The 18,574-nt window shown below is 36.0% G+C and overlaps 2 protein-coding genes across 5 annotated transcripts in view; one reads left to right on the plus strand and one right to left on the minus strand.

Annotated features, from left to right (window-relative positions):
* RPAP2 (RNA polymerase II associated protein 2) overlaps window positions 1–104 on the minus strand; it is a 41,480-nt gene extending 41,376 nt beyond the window's left edge. For both annotated transcript variants that reach the window (XM_064515924.1, XM_026116546.2), the window contains exon 1: window positions 1–104. In XM_064515924.1, the coding sequence (XP_064371994.1) occupies window positions 1–61 (61 nt within the window). In that variant the 5' untranslated portion in view covers window positions 62–104.
* GLMN (glomulin, FKBP associated protein) overlaps window positions 69–18,574 on the plus strand; it is a 25,669-nt gene continuing 7,163 nt past the window's right edge. The window contains exons 1-17 of one of the 3 annotated variants that reach the window (XM_064515923.1): window positions 69–239; window positions 1,800–1,874; window positions 2,355–2,480; window positions 3,421–3,540; window positions 4,173–4,281; window positions 5,510–5,756; window positions 6,226–6,325; window positions 9,215–9,402; window positions 9,900–9,953; window positions 10,939–10,969; window positions 11,319–11,408; window positions 12,956–12,997; window positions 13,074–13,147; window positions 13,468–13,552; window positions 15,786–15,824; window positions 16,198–16,307; window positions 17,635–17,698. In XM_064515923.1, the coding sequence (XP_064371993.1) occupies window positions 1,809–1,874; window positions 2,355–2,480; window positions 3,421–3,540; window positions 4,173–4,281; window positions 5,510–5,756; window positions 6,226–6,325; window positions 9,215–9,402; window positions 9,900–9,953; window positions 10,939–10,969; window positions 11,319–11,408; window positions 12,956–12,997; window positions 13,074–13,147; window positions 13,468–13,552; window positions 15,786–15,824; window positions 16,198–16,307; window positions 17,635–17,698 (1,545 nt within the window). In that variant the 5' untranslated portion in view covers window positions 69–239; window positions 1,800–1,808. The remainder of the gene's footprint in view (window positions 240–1,799; window positions 1,875–2,354; window positions 2,481–3,420; window positions 3,541–4,172; window positions 4,282–5,509; window positions 5,757–6,225; window positions 6,326–9,214; window positions 9,403–9,899; window positions 9,954–10,938; window positions 10,970–11,318; window positions 11,409–12,955; window positions 12,998–13,073; window positions 13,148–13,467; window positions 13,553–15,785; window positions 15,825–16,197; window positions 16,308–17,634; window positions 17,699–18,574) is intronic. The other 2 variants (XM_026116466.2, XM_026116465.2) reach the window with 2 other exon arrangements.

Below are 18,574 nucleotides of genomic sequence, written 5' to 3' on the forward strand. Positions count from 1 at the left end.
CTGCGCGCCGCCGGCCCGGCTTTCCCTGCGCGCCGCCCTGCGGCTTCGAGGCCGCCATCATCGCTGCCGCCGCGCTCCCTCCCCCTGACCTCTCACCGGGAGGCGGGGCCGGGCCGGGCCAGGCCGGGCCGGGCCGGAGCGGCGGGGAGCGGCGGCAGCAGCGGCGGCAGCAGCGGCGGGGAGCGGCGGCGGGGAGCGGCGGCAGCGCGGGGAGCCGTAGCCCGGCGGCGTCCGCTGAGGTGAGCGGGAGGCGGTGTTGCGCGTTTTTAATTCAGGCTGGCGCGCACGGGTTAGGTGAGCAGCCGCTTTGTGCTGGCCTGGGAAAGGGCTGAGAAACAAATACGTTTTGTCAGTGAGGAGGGAGCTTGCTGAGAATTGATAGCAGGAAATTTCTCATGATTCAGATGGCGTTTGCCGCTGAAACCGCTGACAAGACTTGCTTAGAAAGTGGATTAAGTATTAAGGCCTGAACTGGCTCTGGGCTCAGCTGGCAAATCCTTGGCAACAGCACAGTGCGCAGGGCGTATTTCAAGGCTGTAAATGCATTGAAAAGTTACTGGGGGCTGAAGAGGGAGGAATATTAACGTTCAGAAGTATATTTAAATTGTTTTGGGGGAGTTAGTAAGATCCTGCAAAATTAAGGGCTGAAGTAGTACAGTGAGTGCTAACAAAGTATATGATAATCACAGAATTAAAATGACAGGCCAGATACGTTACTACATTGTAGTGGAGTAGGAATGTTAAAATAGGCAGTTGAGATCAGAAAGTAAGTTATTTATTCATTCAGCAATAAAATTCACATACAGGTGCTTTATAGGTTATGGTGAGTTGACCGATTTTTGTAAATGTCTGAATAGCTTAGATAGCTAGGTATTGCCTTAGCTAAGGTCAAACTTAAGGGCATAGATGGAAGACTGTACCTTGCGATGTCTGTATAAATACGAAGCTCAGGTGTTTTCATGAGAGTTAGCTAATCATTCAAGTGTAGGGGCAAGTGAGTTGTGCATGCAGTCACAGGGATTATATGCCCATATTTATGCACATGGATTTACTGTAAAACATGAACATTGTGACTACTGCTATGATATATCACATAAGAAAACTGAACTTAATTTTCGTGGCCCAGAGTATATAAAACTTGATATGCACTTAATTTTACTCAAATGTTTAACTTCATTGCTTTCAGCAACAGCAATTTTAGTGTCAAGAGTTAAAAGGCCACTGAACTAGCAGTAGAAAGAAGTAAATGATTCTGCACGTGTAATCCTTATGAGACTAAAACACTGTTGATACAAAACTGGCACAGTGGTTGGATCAGCTGTGCCTGTTCCAGGCATCTGATCAGAGCCTTCTAGTCAGATCTGAGCAGAAAGCTCATCTGATTAGTATATTCACAGTAAATGTGGCGCAGTGGCAACCTCCACACCTGGTACGCAGTGAGCCCAGGCTTGCTCTGTAGTAGTTGCAGTAGTCAGTGTACGTGTCCACGTAATAGCCAAGGCCTCCTGGCTTTTTAAGATAACCCTGATAATATTTGAAAAATTACTTCCCTGTACACAGAATGTAGACTGTTTCCTGTCTACAGTAGTATCTCCGTCAAGTACAGGAGGTAGAATAATATAGCATGCACTTCTTAAGGATACTTTTCTCCTATTTTTTTTAATCATTCAGTCTTCATAATATGTTTGCACTGATTGCTCTTATTTTTATGTTTAGCCTTTTTTTGATAACATGACTATTTTCAACCTCTGTTTTTACTTTGTGTGGTTTAATATTGTGCTCTTTTTAATTTATAACAGAAATTTTAAATGCCGGAAGAACAAAGTCAAACTATAATGGCAATTGATGAACTTCAAGCCATAATACAACGATGTGTAAGTACTTCTCATAATGCTTGTAGATGCAAGCAGTGTAAGTTTGTCTTTATACACTGTAGTTAAAAACAAAGTGACCCTAATATGCAGGACGGTTGTTAGCAGAACTCCTCCCTGGGAAGCTGGGTTTAGCCTTCATGGTTCATCGCCTTCTCTTTGGTGCTTGTCCCAAGATGCCTGGTAACTTCTGCCTCTTGGAGGAAGATGTGTTCTTGTTTCACTCAGCAGTAACTGAAGGAACAAAACACTAGCAGATTGTTGTAGAAAATATCTCTCTTAAACAACATGCTGTTGTCTAGACTTGGAAAACACTATTGAAATACTGCTTTCTCTTCTGTAGTAGCTCTCAGTAATTTTTTCAGTCTGTAAAAGATGATATGCAAGAAAAGATAAGTTACAGTGATGTTATATTGGGTTTACTTATTTTTTTTTATTCGCCTTTTATAAATATGGGGTTAAACATGCATGTTTTCTTTCTAGCAAATTCTGGAAGAAGCTGATTTCAGAGGAGAAGATTTTAATCTATTTCAGGTAGCAGGCCAGAAATGTTTAGAAGATGGATATGCAGCTCAGTTACTAGAAGTAGTTCAAAATGAGAAAAATAAGGTGAGTTTAGATTTGCATTATGTATTAGCTGTGTGCTAAACACACCATTAAATCGATAAAACTGTATATGAAGCAGGAAAGCTACCTTCACTATGGAGTAAGTGTGCACATAGCAATAGTTTATTAGTTGCTCTGTGCTAAGTGCACATTCTAGTGTAATTTGAGTTACTACGACTTGTGTACTCAAGTCATGGTAATCTTAACATAGCTATTAATAGCTGTTTCCCAGCGAGTTAGGCAGAAGAGAAAAGAGAGGCCAACCTCATAAAGAAGAGAAAGTGACAGTGGCCCTCTGTTGCAGGAGAGAGAATTTCAGATGGCTATAATAACATTGGCCAAAACTGTAAGAGCAAAGAGCTAAGCTGGTGCTAAAGGAAGAAAAATTGTGTGTGGGAACTTTGGGGAGCTGGGAGAACAAACTTACATTGAATACAGATAAATAGGAAGTCTGAAAGGAAGGGAAGAATGGAATGTTTTGGCAATATTGCTTGAGGGTCACAGTCTGGTTATGATCTCTATGAGTCTGAGTAGCAACTGAGATCTTGAAAGAATGGGTTCTCCCATGGACAAAATATTGTACAACAGTAATTTCTCTAAATTTTCTTTCGTCGATTTGTCTAATCAAAAACCCTCTACCTAGTCCTTTTTGAAATGTTTTGTCATATTACTATTTGGAAATATATGTTAACATGTTGGAATTAATACACGGAAGAGAACTATACGGAATATGGAGTTATGTTGTTAAATATGGGGAGAGAATACAATGTATATCAAGCACAGAAGTTTATTATAATACATATTAAATTTTCAATGACGTTATTGTGGTATTCATTACAACCAGGGCATTGATCTATTGTCATTTTTTGGCCTTTGTATATACAATCTTCTGTATTTAGAAGTTGTCCAGTTTTGGTTTATTCTCTGAAAATCTGGTTTGCAGGTTATCATCAAGAATATGGGTTGGAATCTCATTTGTCCTCTTGTTAGATGTATTTTAGTGTATAAACAGGAAGATGATAAGAGGGAACACTGCCTGAAGATACTAGATCAGTTGGTGCAGGTATGATTTTGAAATACATAGTTTTAATACAGTAATTGTAGCAAAGGGGAAGTCCTTTTTTTTCTTTTTTTCTTTTTTTTCTTCTTTTTTTAAACTCTTTTTTTTAACCTGGGTTCTTTTGCTTGTTTCCCATAACTTTTTGACTCACAGGCCTGAATTTCATCTGAATTAGGCATAGGGATAGCGTTCTCAGAAATAATTAACTTCTTAGAAATTTTGTGAAATTAGTAACTGGGCAAAACAAAGAGCTGTAGCACTGCTGTGAAGAAAAAGGCAGATAGAGCTCATCTGTTAGAAAGTTTTTTGGTAGCCTGCTGCTACAGCACGACTGTAGCCCCAGCCACAGAAATATTGCCTCTTGTCTAATGCCGATACAAGGGGTATGGCAGTGATTGATTATCTGATGGTTCTGATGTAGTAGGAAAATAAGCCTTAATTTGTGTACACACATCTACATTCTACAGAAAACATTAACAAATACTTATCTTATTTGCTTTTCTTAAAGATTATTTTGGATGTTTGGATCTGCTTTCTTTGATGTACAAGAGCTTCTATGTTGCAGTTTGTTTGTGGTGGGGTTTTTAGCTCATGACCATAATGATTAAAAAATATGCATTGTTCTTCTTTTGCAGCTGTGTAATGCAAAGGAACTTTTTTTAGGTTTACTTGAGCAGATTGAGCAGACCTCTGGAGAGCAAGTATGCCAAACTGTCATGTTATTGCTTCAGCCTTTGCAAACAGGTAACATTCATTTTCTTGCATGATTTTGAACTAAATACTTTTCCTGTTCAATTATTAAATTATTTTAGCCTTTACTCAAATAGTTGCAGAACACTTCTATCCTGGCAGGCTTTACAGTTCTTTATATTCTGCAAAATAATGCAAGGTATAATTTCCATGCTTGTGTTGGCTTGTTATAAAAAGATTTTAGGTGGGAGTGATAGCATTGGTTGAAGAGCAGTATTCAGCTATTTTTCATCATTTATAACTTTTTGGTCTTGTGGCAATCACATTTTCCAGACGTAAAATTTATTCATATTCTTGTTGCAGAAATGGAAAATTACACTGATTTGTGGAATTTTTGATTATTTAACCTTTAAAACATACAATTCCATATTTTCATGGGACAAAGCTGTTATTTCTAGTTTAAGTAGGTTGACATACTTGATTTGAAAAATTACATTCTTCTGATTTACATGTAAAAAATAAAAATAATATTTGTGGGTTTTTTGGATACCCACTAGTAGGTAACAAGTAGTGGTTTCTATCTTGATATGTGAGATCAAACCAATAGTCTTGTATCAAGCTGAAGTCTAATTTTAGCAGCCTTTGAAATATGTTATTTAATTATGTTAGAATTTAATAAGAGAAGCATTTTAATAGTTGGAAGGATGTGTTTTGTTGGATAGCTGATCTGCAGTTAGCCTGCACTGAGTGTAGTTAAAGTGGAGAGCGGTTTGTTCTCTTTTCTCAGTCTGGACGCCACGCTAGTTCTGCCACAAAGTATAGAGCAGTTCTGAACTGACTCACTGAGATTTAGATCTCGGCAGAAATGTTGGTCCATTATCTTTGGTTTTGCCAAGCACAGAAAGAATCAAGTGATAAAGCAAAAGCAAATCCATTTTCAGGTCAGGAAAATGAATATTAATTCACTTACATTAGTTCTAAAAAGACAGATTTTTTCCAGTCCTCATCACTGTGCTATGGAGGAAGGAGGAATATTTTGAAAGGTGTGTCTGCTTTAATATTTATTTGCCAGTATCAACTCTGTGGTCGTGTTAGCTACAGTATATTAAGCTAACTGATCGTGTTGTCCAGTCTTGCTGTTAGCTTGCTGCTGTTATTTCAGGCATCAGTCCCTCTCCACTGAAACAAAAGACTTTCTTAGGTAGTCACTTTTTTTGTTGTTGTTGACTTTTTCCTCCAGCGAGTAATAGCTTGATGTCTCAAACTGTTCTCTTTGTTTCAGTGCTTTTCAAACTTCAGAACAAGAAGGCCTACTCAGTGGGCTTATCTTTGGCCATGATTATGAATCAGCTCACTCCATTGCCTGTACCTTACACAAAACAACAAATGCAAGAAGATAAACTTGGTCTCTGTCAATGTTGTAATGCTGTTGTGGACTTTGCTAAACCTTTTGTGAATGAAGTTGTTAAAAGCATGGAAAAGTCATCAGAATGCAGTGATATGGAGCTGAAGGAAGAATTACTAAAGTTGTGAGTGTTTTATATCAGCTTAATATAATCCCATAATGTAACATAATGCAGTTGGCATTTATTGCACAGGCAGTAAATAAATTATCTTACTAGTGTTTTATAATGCTGTCAATTTATATAAACTAATGCTGCATTTCAAAAAAGAAAAAAAAATCTTTACATATTTGTGAGATGAGGAAAGTAGAGTAAAAATAATTTTTTAAATGCAGGAAAATGGTAAAGAAATGGAGCTGATGTAGTAGTCCTCTGCTTCTTCTCTAGTTTACAAGAGTGAGAATAATCCCATTCTGGAGGTGAAGTCTAGGCAGTGCTTTTAAGGGAGGCATTTTTTTTTATTCTCCTTGGAATACCAGGAATAGCAGCAGCTATTGAGTATAGACTTTATTTTTGGTCCTCAGTGACATCATTATAGTCTGTACTTATGACCTTACTGGTGATTTTATTTAAGTGTTGCCCCTTTCTATTTCAGCTGTATGAAAAGCCTGAAATACCCATTGTTAACAGCTCAGCTTGAACAACTTGAAAGCATTGAAGACCATCCCTTTAGGCGCTTTGCAACTGAAATTATAGTAAGTGCAGTCAAAATGAATTACAGTGTATGCCAAACCAGTTGTGTAGTTCAGAATTCCCTACAATCAGTTCTAGAGATGACTTACAAGGTTCTGTAAGATAATGCTTACTCTGAGAAAGATCTAGAGTAGTTTCAGATCCCATCTCTGGAACCTATAAATCTCAAAGACTAAGTTTTGCTTCTTGCTAAGCCAGTTTGGGCTGCTGTCTGAATCAGCAGTTGCTACTTTGCTGTAACTGCTTCTGTTTTTTGGTGATGTATGAATCTGTTAGGATATCTAAAGGATTATATCTTTGCTGCAGTATTAGCTCAAGTTAAAATCTAAGTGTTACCCTTACTGCCTGTGTTGCACACAGAGAAATCTTTAACATGGTGCTAAAGTGCAAGCCAGCTGACCTGTTAAGGTATCAATAGCTTGACTACTTCTGATGCTATAGCTGGAAATTTAGTGGGGTCATGGCCACTCTGTGCTATCAGTGCAGTTACTGTGGTTTTTGAATGTGTTACACAGCAGCTGTGCTATTTTAGAGCAAGATTACTGTGGGTATAGATAATTTTATCTAATTTTGCAGCAAAACCAAACCTTTTAAGGAGGTAGTCAGGTACATGCATGTACAGCACAGTCTGTGTATGTTTTGAGGAATAGGACTAGGTGTGATTAATTAAAAAGTGACAGTGAGTAGAGCTGTACCTTTTTCATGTTTGGATGAAGTGAAGAATATTTTCTGTCCTGCACATATCCAGATTTTAAAATATTTGTAAGTACCAGTTGTGTCTCTAATTTTAAAATATATGCTTATATGATAATTTGTATTAGGCAGATGAGATGAAGGAAATTTCTAGACAACCAGCTACTGAATTATTCTATAGCAGTTTATTCAGAAGCTGGCTGATAAATCTTCACTGTATATAGTCATATATAATAGTGGAAAATCTTCACTGTTTCTAAATGGAATCATCCCTTAGGATAGCCAGTGGGCTGCTGGTTGGGTAACTCTGAATAGACAGTAACAGCTCATTTGTGTTAGATTGCAGTTAGTACCTTCCACTCATAAAACAAGCTGCCATTTTTAGAAGTATAGGAGAACTGAGAATTAAATGACTATTAACTGATTATTTAAATTTGCTGTTGATTTGGAAAACTGTCCATTCAGATTTTTTTCTGTAAGATGTTTCACTAGCTATGTATACACTTGTTTCTCCTCTTAATGTAAGCTGTTTGAAAGAATAGAGTTAAGTTTGGGGCTTTGGACTTTATGCTACCTTGTTATTCCTAGTTAGAGGAGGAAAATTCACAAATCAAATGAAGAAGTTGCAAAAGTCAGAGGATGCCTGGGGGTATGTAAGACGGAAGTCTAAGTTATAATGCAGGTAGAGTGGGGATGAAGTTGGCTGAGAGACTGAGGAAACTCAAACTATCTGCAGAAGAAAGCTCAGATGGCTGGAAACTGTGAAAGAGGAAGTTAGAGGGGAAAAAAAGGCAGCTTTTTAGACAGTATACTGGAAGAACTAGTCACCTAGAGAAGCAGAGAGATTGGGCCAGGGTGTCATGTTGAGGAAGGAAATGGCACACTAAAACTTGATCAGAAGTCTCAAAAGGAACACTTGGAGCCAGCCGGGGTGAGGAAAACACATATAAAATACATTTTTGTGTGTGTGTATATATATAGCTAGTTAGATGTGTGTAAAGGAAGTCTGGAAGTTGCCATATGATACAGTTTTGTTTGTTTCTTCTCCAGTTTGTTTTTTTAATCTAAGAATTTATGCACACAAAATTCTGTCTACAAGCGTTAAAGTTGCAAAGTGAAGCACACTGAAGTAAGCAATTAGCAGAATTCTGGGTTGTTGTTCAACCATAGTTAGATTTTTCGATCATGATCACATCCAGTTTTTTCCACAGGATGTCTCAGTCAGCGCATAGGATGGAACTGCTCTGTGGATCGATCAGGGTTGTGTAATGAAAGACACTCTTGTCTATAAGATCTTTACTTCATGTGATGTCGAACTTGTAAGGTGTGCAGTGAAGGAGGCAGGAATTATTAGAAGATGATCTAATAGCTGAGATGGTTGAAGGCTGCTCTGAAAAACTGGATTTTTATCCCTGCCTTTCCTGTACCCTGCTTTGGCATAATTTAAAACTACATTTTATACAACTTACTATCTTTTCTTCCTTTTTCTGAAGAAAATCACTTTAACTATTTATAGAATTTGGTAATCAGAGCTGCAGGTAAGGTCAGTAGAGTCAGGCTTTGAATATTTGACATGTTATGTAATGCTAATTCTCCAAAAGGTTCAAATTGGATAATCCCAGAATAGTGAGTTAACCTTGGTTTCTCTGCTTCCTCCACAATCTTTGCAATATGAGTTACACTACCTCCTAATCTCACAGGAATATGTGGGAAAAAACACTGATATTTGTGAAGTACTCAGGTGTTCCTGTGTTGTGCATCACTGGCAAGAAAGGCCATACAGAGTGATTCTAGCTTTAGACCAGGGCTTGCCTTTAGTAGATAAACCTTGTGTTGCGTATTAAACAATTAGGAGAAAGCAAAATACAAAGTATTCTGTGAACTGAAAAATGCAGGGGTCTTGCAGCATAATGTGATCATATAACTATCATTATTATTCATAGCATGTGCAGATAAGGGGACCAAACCAGGGTTTTGCAGGGTGACTTTATTTTGTCTTATGCTAACTTGTGAGTGACTTCGCTATCCTAATAATGTCCTTCTAACAGTGGTTATTTTTCCTGGAAATTTTTTTGTGTATGTATCATAAATAGTTAGAAAGTATTTTCAGTAACTTTTGATATGTAAGAGATTTTACTGTAAATATAAGGTTTGAAACTTTTAGAGGCAAAAATATGCAATCTAACTTTCTTTTTTAGGGCATTTTATGGGATATGAGAGAATTCATACCGTTAGTGTTTTTACATCATAAAGGCAGAAGTCCGTCCTGGGAGAACGAGGAGTTTGAGGACATAGAGCGAAAGAATTCTGCAGATTCTTTGGCATGTCTGGCATATCTGATGTTTGTTCACTGTTTTGGTATTGACTGCTTTCCTATGGTATTTAGGTAAGAGCTGTTCTTCCTCATGTACTTTTCTATACTTCCTTTATACTTTGAAGGTTCTTTATGAGCAGAATAAATTTTGGAAAACTGTGTATTTGCTTTATGGTAACATTTATTTGTTTATATTTTATGTAGCTTATATTATATGCATAAGTACATACTCCTGTTCTGCAGATTACTTAATTACTACCTAATTATACACGAGTTGTCCTTTTAAAGAAACTGGTATTATTGGTGATATGTTGAAAATTAACATATATTTGAATTTCAGTTATATATTTGTATATGGGTGCCACCTAAGAATTACAAACAGCAGTTTGACTTACTGGCTCATATATCTATTTCAAAAGTATTAATTTTGTAAAGATGTTTGTATAAATTTTTGAAAAAACGACTAAGCCTATCAAATATATTAAATAGTTACTATGTGAAAATGTATATTTGTGACCGTGACCTACGTGGCTTATGCAATTTAATGTAAATCTGATTTTCTCTTCTAGTCCGTCATATCTGCTGCAACGCAATATGACACACATCGAAGTCCTACTGAAAAGGTAGGCTTATATGATATTTGGTGTTCTAGATAATGTGGGGGTTCTTTTGTTTATCCTATTGTATATTTCTGATTTTTTTTTTTTAATAGTACTTCATTGAATGAAACTTTGATTATACCAAGTATGTCCAGGGGAGGTTTTTAAAGCTGAGAATTAAAATGGCAAATTCCAGGACAAGATTGCTTTATTTTTTCTGAAGAGCTGTGTAAAGTTGTCCTAAACATTCAGTTAATGTTTTCAGCTTGTACTGTGATATCATTTTTAGAAACTTTATTCTGAAAATGCAAAATTAAGGCTATTTATACAAATGCAGAATAATTGGAATGTATATTTATTTATACTTCTGTAACAATCAGTTTGCTATTAGAGAAGACTATCACGATAGTATTTATTTGAATGTATTTTGATATGATATGCAATCTGATTAAAGGTCAGGCTTTCTAGAGGAAACCGTATTTTTCTGTATATTGTGATTATTTGGCATTCTCTAAGTAGCACTGTTGACAAAATCATTTTTAGTGCTGCTGTAGAAGGGTTTCCTATTATGACTGCTCACCATTTCCTGCTAAAATTTAAATAAAACTTCCCAGTCTCTTCAGATTAGGACTTGTTGTCTTTCCCCTTGGCTTACAGAACTGTGCAAATGGAATCATCTGGGAAAAGTTTCATTTTCTTTGTTAATTAATATCTTGATGCCTGTGGGACATGAGCTCCTGCCTTTGAACTTTTATAAATATTGAGAAGAAATACCAATTTTGACCTCAAAGAGATGAATCAAATTTGCAGCCTCTCCATCAGCCCAGTATATTCTAAAAATCTGAGAGAGGAATAATGAAGATAATACGAAACAAGGAAAATTGTTGAGGGCCAGGTTCCTTTTTGATATCTCTTCTACTACTTCTTTTCTACTTCTACTTCTGAAATATAAGCAGTGTTTTTTCCAATTTGCATCTTAAATTTGTTAATGTCTAATTTTTTTTTTTAGAACGGAAGAATCTGTGTTATCTAAAGGACTTGTAAGTTTTCTTTCCTTTAATAAATTTTCATTGTTTGAATATTTATTCTTTCCAATTTAAGTAAAGGTATAACTTTGGTTTCCCTTTCTAGGAGAGATACAAATGATAATTCAGATGGTAGTTCAGATCACAGTTTCAGAAATATTTTGAGGCTTAATTAGATGTTCTTCAGTCTTGCAAACTCTTCCATGTTTATTGAACTTTACACACATGCATAAATCTTTAAATTACCATTATCACTTATGTTTGTAGTTCCTAGGAGCTTTGGATACATGAATAAGCATTTATAGTGAAGGAATTTTTAGCTGTGAAATGTTAAGCAGTTTGTTTATTTTTTCCCCAATTGCAGGATCTGTTTGAGAGCTCTTTACTGAGAATGGAAGATAATAGCCTTCTCCATCAGTATTTAGAATTCAGCGATTTTATTACCGTACCTCAGGTAATATGTTGCAACATACAGAAGTCTTTAAAGTTTGATTATAAATAACATCTAGCTACTTTTGAGGTGTTTCAGAGAGGACATACTACTGAGCCTTTATATAGTTACGTTGTCAAATTGAAACCTGCGGTGTCTTGCTATACAGAATTGTTCGTGGACAAGGGGAGTCTACAATGTGCAATGATTGTTTGCAAAGCAGAATGTCAAGTATTTTACTCTTCGCCAACTTCACACTATGGACCTTCTGCTTGTTCAATTGTAGCAGTGGTACTCATGAGAAACTGTCATAGTCACAGTGAGGCCTGTGACACCCTTTCATGTTGATACAATACAACACAATGGGAAAAAGAGGTGAGGGTGTGAGGAAAAATGTAAAGCAGAGGCAGCTTTTACTTGAAGGATGAGAAGGATTTTTCATAGATAAGGCTTCCCTCACCTACCTATGTGCAGTAGGGGTATCACCCCTCCTCCTTTCGCTACTATACCTCTGCCCCAGCTATCTGCTAGTGCAATTGTAGAGTAGCATTGCCATAAATAGTACTTAAATGGAGAATTCAGTCTCTGATATCTTAACTGATATACTGTGTAGATTTGAAAGCAGGCTTTTGTGCCTTCAACTGCCTGATACTTCCTTGCATATTTTAAATTCTTTTAGACCTGCATTTCAAAGACTTAAAAATTTCTAATTGTTTCTCTGTAAAGCAAGAGGTATCATTACACAAAATTTTTCTATCGTGTTTCATATAGTGTAGCTGTCAAGCTTTTCATTAATTATTTTCTGTTACTCTAACACCAGCTAAGAAGGTGATTCTATCATTTTGCTGGATGAATCACTTTTTCCTTTCAACCTAAAACAGTTGATTTCAAATATAACATTATTCCTTATTTGCTCTGTGAATAGTTTAAATAAATCATGTTTTCACAAGTCTTGTGTTTTGTCAGTTGTCACACTCCACAGAAATAGGCACCTAAATCTCACTGGTCACACTTTGTAATACAGAATGTTCTGCTTTTTAACTACATCTGTGTTCTGTAAGGAGTTTAACAATAGACTACATAGAAAGTATAATGTTCAACTCAAATGGCAGCATATAACATGTCAGTAGGCTTTAGTGGCTTTAGTGTTTTCCTATGTTGAACACACAAGTAAGTTTTTTCTACATGCTAGAGCATGAAATTTCAATGACAATTAAAATATACTTAGTGTATGTACAGGCCACTCAGGCAGGTAGGCACTGATCTTGTTTGAAAGATGGTCCTTGGTATTTTTGCCCTTTCCTTGCAATTTTGCTGCCTGACTAAATTTTTATTTGGCCAGAGGAGTAGAAAGATAGTGTTCTTATATTTCATCCCTGAGCTTTCAGCCACTGAAGCCAACGTTAAGTTCTCTGATCAGATCTTCTTATAGGCATGTTTTTGTGAGTTGGGAACGTGTTTTGGTTTTTTTTTTCCCCTCCATTCTTCAGTAGATTTTAGTCAGTCAGTTTGATGTAATGGTAATTAACCTGGATATAATTAAAATTTATGTTTTCTTTGTCTTGTTGCAGAATTTGGTGAAAGTTATGACCCTTTGTCCCATAGAACATCTGGTATGTAATGTGACCTATAGAAATAGTGCTGAATTTTTTTAATTAGAATAAATCATGTATCTTTTTTTTTCTTTAGAGGAAGAAGAGTTTAAATATTTTGCAGTTGTTCATAAACAAGTTTGATGCAGAGGGAAAATACACATTATTCAGGTATGCATTCAGATTATTGTAGATTGTGTAATATCAGTTTTTTTATAATTTAGTTGCCTAGAAACTCTGTTAGAAACCATTGTAGCTACGTGGAAAAGCAGGCTAATTTTATTATGTTAATTTCTGGATGAATAATAAGTTTCAAATGCCTTCCAAAAAATTCAGCTGTTTAACATAACTTAGAGTTTAAAGGTTAGATATTCACCTTATTTTTCTGTGATTAACTCCCACGTAATGAATAATGCCATAATGTCACCTTAGTTTTGAGCTAACTATTATTGGTATCTTTGAGGAGATAATCTCTTTATTTTGTTTTCAAGATGTTTACTGAAGACAAGCAACCATGCTGGTGTGGAAGGATACATTATTCAAAATATAAAAGATCAGATTCATTTATCTTTAACGGTGAGGCTATTATCATTAAAAAACAAATTGCTACTTCAAAATTCTATCGGTATTATGTTAAGAAAATGTGTATAGCTTGAGCTTTCAGTGCTACATTAAAAATACCACTTTGAAAAGAAAATTGCAGTATTGCAATTGAAGATTGCAGTAAGATGGGGAAATGGTATAGTTAAAAGTTTTAATTTGGCTTCTTTCCATATATATATTTTTACATTATAATTCTACATATATACTTGTAATTGCATGGTCTTGTATTTTTGTAGCAGGTTATTCCCTTTTCTGTACTTGAAATGCATGTTCCTTACCTAAAGAGGAACTACTCAGTGTCTGGTTTTATCTTCACAGTTTCTCATTTCCCGAATATAGTTCAAACCGTGAAGTCCTGACAGAATTATTAATTTTTCTGTAGGGCTTTATAATGACAGTCAGCATTATAATAGAGTGACTCACAAATGTTAAATTCATCAAAAAAGGTTGAGCTGAATCAAAGCTATTTAAATCACATATTTTATCATCATTTATACCTGGAAATCAGAAAACTTAATTAAAAATTAATTTTATAATCTTTTTTTCTTCTTAAGGTTTTTTTTCCTGAAAGTATATAGTTCTCAGTGATATGGCCTTTTGTTAAACAGGATAGCATAGTATATTTATGCATATTTTATGCTAGCATTTATATAGTTTAACACATTCAGGCTGTTAATCTTATGTTAGAAAGTAGTGAATTCCTATTTATTAAATGATAGTTAACCCTGTATATTGAATGGGGCAGGAGTGAAGAAGATAAATATTATGAAAACTCTTCTAAAAGGGGCTTGCTTTAAAATTTAATAGGTAAAATATACTCTGAAATTTCCTACTAATGAGTTTTTGACTATGCAGCTTCAGAATTTTCTTGATATAGCTCTTTTTGTAGAGTTTCCTGGCTGTCTAAAAGACAATTTTTTAAAGAAGTTCCTCATAAAAATGTAAATATTCTGGGTTTATTACATAAAATCCTGCTGTAGACCTAATGAAATAAATGGATGGCAGTAGAAAATTGTCACTTGTTGCCATCTTAGTTTTTGTGCCCAGCTAGTCTTAGTCTTCCCAGGTCCCTCATCTGATCTGCTTTAACACTGCTAGTTACCCTTCTCAAGCTCCTTGTCTAATCGCAGTTTTCCTACCAGTCCATTTATGGCTTTGTCCCAGTTTCTTCTTGTCTGGCTTTTGTCCTCTGTGTGATCTCTCTTCACCCAATCTACCTGTTCCTCTCCTTTACCTCATGTAAAGACTTTGCCAACACTGAGTCTTCATAAGCCGCAGAAAAACAAGTCCATGCTTTCACCTTCGTTGTGCTGGCCTGGAACAATCTTTTGAAAGATGTTATGGGACTCCTGGGGAGGAGTGTGCCTATTTGTTCTTTGGGAATGACGTGGAAACCTTTTAGTTGGCAGTTCCAGTTAAAGGAGGCTCAAGCATCCTCACTGAGGAGAGGGGATTTTCAGGGGTCTTGGCTACAAAGCTCTAACAAACTTGTAAGCCAGTTTGGGGGGGGGGGGGGGATTGTTTTGCCTCTCCTCAATTTGTAAGTTGACCTGTTATAGAGAAATCTTTGTGAATATAGCAAGTGGCCCATCCTTGATGCAGAGGGCATCAGAATCATTTGGTATGTTCTGTCACTTCAAAACCTAGTACTCTCCAGCTTATGCTTGAATGATTGTCCTTTCTGTCCTCTTTCTCCCTCCCCCTTTCAATAAAAAGTAGTTGCATGTGCTTCCTCCATCAAAGAACCACAGAGGTGAAGTTTACTTTACTTGCAAGCATTGCTAAGAAGGATTGTGGGTTTAGAAATACTCAAAGAAAGCATAAACACTTTGTCATTAAAAAGAAAAAGCGTTTTCCCTAGCGTTAGTTTTGGAAACATCTGATCCATTTTATTGGAAATCTCCTGAAAAACTGAGGCCATGCCAAACACCTAATATGGAACATTGTAATCCAAATGGTTTTCATTAAGAGAGTAATAAGCACTTGAAACAAGATCTTTGAAAGAGGAAATGCTAGGTAACAGTAATAGAATCACATACGCTTTCAGGAATGTAGCTAAGTACAAGTGCGTATTTAAATTACATTAACTTTGTTATTGCCCTGTATATGCCAACCCAAGCCAAGGACTGTGCTAGCAGATATCCTTTTGATTTTATTTGTGCACGAAGTTAATGTCTACCTACACAATTACTTTCTCTGTCCTTAGCATTTGAGAAGCAAAGCCAGGAACGTATGCTGTGACATGGTATGACACGATACTGTCATGATACAAATACAGTTTCTGGTAAAGATAACTAATTGTTCCATACTTCAGTATAAAGAAGGGAGTGCCTAGTACCATTTGCTGAGTTTATGTAAACAAATATTAACTATATTGATGATGATATGATGGAGAGGCGGAGAATTCATTCTGATTAATTGGAAAAGAACAGCTTGGCATGGAGAAATAAACTAGAGAGGAATATGTCTCCTTTTGAAACTAGTATATTTTGATCACTTGTAGTAACTAGAAAATACTTCTTCCAACATTTGATTTTTCCTGTTTCCTCAAAATTATAATTGTTATTATTTAAAATTTAGATTTTGCACACAGCTGAACTTTTTATATTGCTTTTCAGAAGGTATGTGACAATAGCTGGTTTACAGGACATCACCTGATCTCCCTTCTAGATTTAGTGCTTTTGCTTCCTGAAGGTGCTGAGACGGATCTTCTGCAAAATTCAGATAGGTGAGCTGTAATCACAATTAGAAACTTTTCTGCTTTTTTAATCATTTAAAAGAAAACTTCAAACTACCTTACTAAAATGCATCAATGTATTTTAGAGTTTTGGAACTAGAGATGGGAATGATCACTTATTTCAGCAATCCATTCAACTGACTCTATGTGAAAAATGTCTATAATCGATTATATTGAGGTTAACAATGAGAAAGGTCCTCGTTCTGCATCCCTGTAGGATGTAGTACCTGGTGTCAAATTGCAGAATTGGTAAAGCATTATTCCTTGAGGGAAGCAGGAAAGGAACTTTAGCAGTTGGAGGAACAAAAGAAAATGTAGTATGTTGCCTTAGTGATATAGAGGGTTAACAATGATCTGGTACATCTTATAGCATGCAGCCTTTTCAAGGCTGTTTCACAGATTGCTGCTGGGAGTCCTGTGTCTCATGAGTGGGAATACAGAAGCACCTGAACAGCAATACTGCCATTAAGTAATACAAAAATAACTGGAAATGTCTCTGAAAATCTCCTGTATAGGACAAATGTCTTGCTATATCGTGAGTAAAGATTGGGCTTGTAAATCAGCAGGGTAGTGGTATTCAGATGAAGCACACTTAGCTGCTTAAAAACCCACATGTACAGTCCATAACTGGAGGCAGTGGTACTGTTTATCTGGAAATATCAATGAATAGTTTTTGCTAAAAACTAGAGTAAAGCAAAAGCAAAGGGGATATTTCAAAAGCGCTCAAAGTAAAAGTTCAGTAGTTAAGGAGAACTGTTACCCTAGTTTCCAATCAGCTTTGGATCACCAGTGATCCATTTGGTGGGAGGGAAGCTATATGTCTTTTTGCTGATTCCTGCTTCTCTGCTCCCTCCCCCACTGTAGTACGAGTGTGTCAGATAGTTCAGAAACAAGAATAAGGTGTTCCAGCACATGTGAGGGGGAAAGAAAAAATAAAGAAAAATCATAGATGCTAATGTGCAAGTGAGGGGAAAGGTGAAATGCAAGAAGTCAGTAAGCTTTATGTCCATTCTTCACTCTGGTGCTTAAATTCTGTAATACAGTTCAATCTCCTCAGAAAATCTTTTCCTCACAATTACTAGTCCTCTCCAATCTGCTGCCAGTTTTAATCTTACTTTTAAAGTGTCAGCTTCTGTTGTAAAAAGGAAGTTACGGCACACTGGTACTCTGGATCAGCCTATATTGCTCAGTAGGTGAGTGGTTGCATTGTGTATAAATGGATGTTTTTAGAATATCTGGCTAATAGACAATTTAAGTTATTGTCCCTGTAATGTAAAACTGCACTCTACATGATTAATAGTATATTTTTAATTCACAGGATTATGGCATCACTAAATCTACTGAGATACTTAATTATTAAGGATAGTGAATACAATAATCAAGTAAGTGTTAATAGATATGAAAAAGATTGATTTTGTTTAGCTAAGAGCTGAGCAGATTCATGTGAACAAATTCATGCGAATTATCCCTGATGCAAAAATATTTTCTTCTCATTGCTCTTTGCAGTGTTTAGAAATCTAGAAGTGATATTTTTGTTGGCTATATTAAGAGATGTGTGATGTGTTACTTCATTCTGATGAAAATTGATTGCATTCATACTTAATGTAAACAAGCCAATCCTTCTACTTTGCTCAATGAATTGTGCTCTACGTCCATAATTTTAGAGGATGGCATCACAAAATAAAATCGCTATCAAGTATTCCCATGAGAAAAAAACGTATTTAATTTGTCACCCTTGGTTACTTATTCACTGTTATCCCTCAAGCCCCAAATGTTGTATAATGGTTTTCTTTACAAACTCTTTGCAGTTCAGGAGATCCATTTTATTCATCTTTAGCAAAAATACTTTTTCGTGCAACACACTAAAATAAGTTGTTAGCACTAAGATTCCTCAGTATTTAATAATCATATTTAAATAATTTTAACTGTGCAAAAGTATTCCGTATTTACAGCAACTATGCAGCTGCATGTTAGACACATGTTAAAGATTTTTATAGGTATTAACATCAAACAAATTTGTGTGTGTAAAATCTGCCTTCTGAAGTAACAAATGGAATTGATAGGCCTATCCAATTTAGCACAATGCAGGAGATCTTTAGTACATACAAATGAAAAGAAGGATTGCAATGGGAGAATCAACTTTATCCTTAGGTTTTTCATTTTTTCCCCTTCCTTCAAGCAAAATAACATGAATAATTTCTTTCTACTTGCTAATCCCAGAGACTGTACTATGATTCTGGTATAGTTTTGCACTATCC

This window comes from Dromaius novaehollandiae, chromosome 8, assembly GCF_036370855.1.
Source record: "Dromaius novaehollandiae isolate bDroNov1 chromosome 8, bDroNov1.hap1, whole genome shotgun sequence".
NCBI lineage: Eukaryota > Metazoa > Chordata > Aves > Casuariiformes > Dromaiidae > Dromaius > Dromaius novaehollandiae.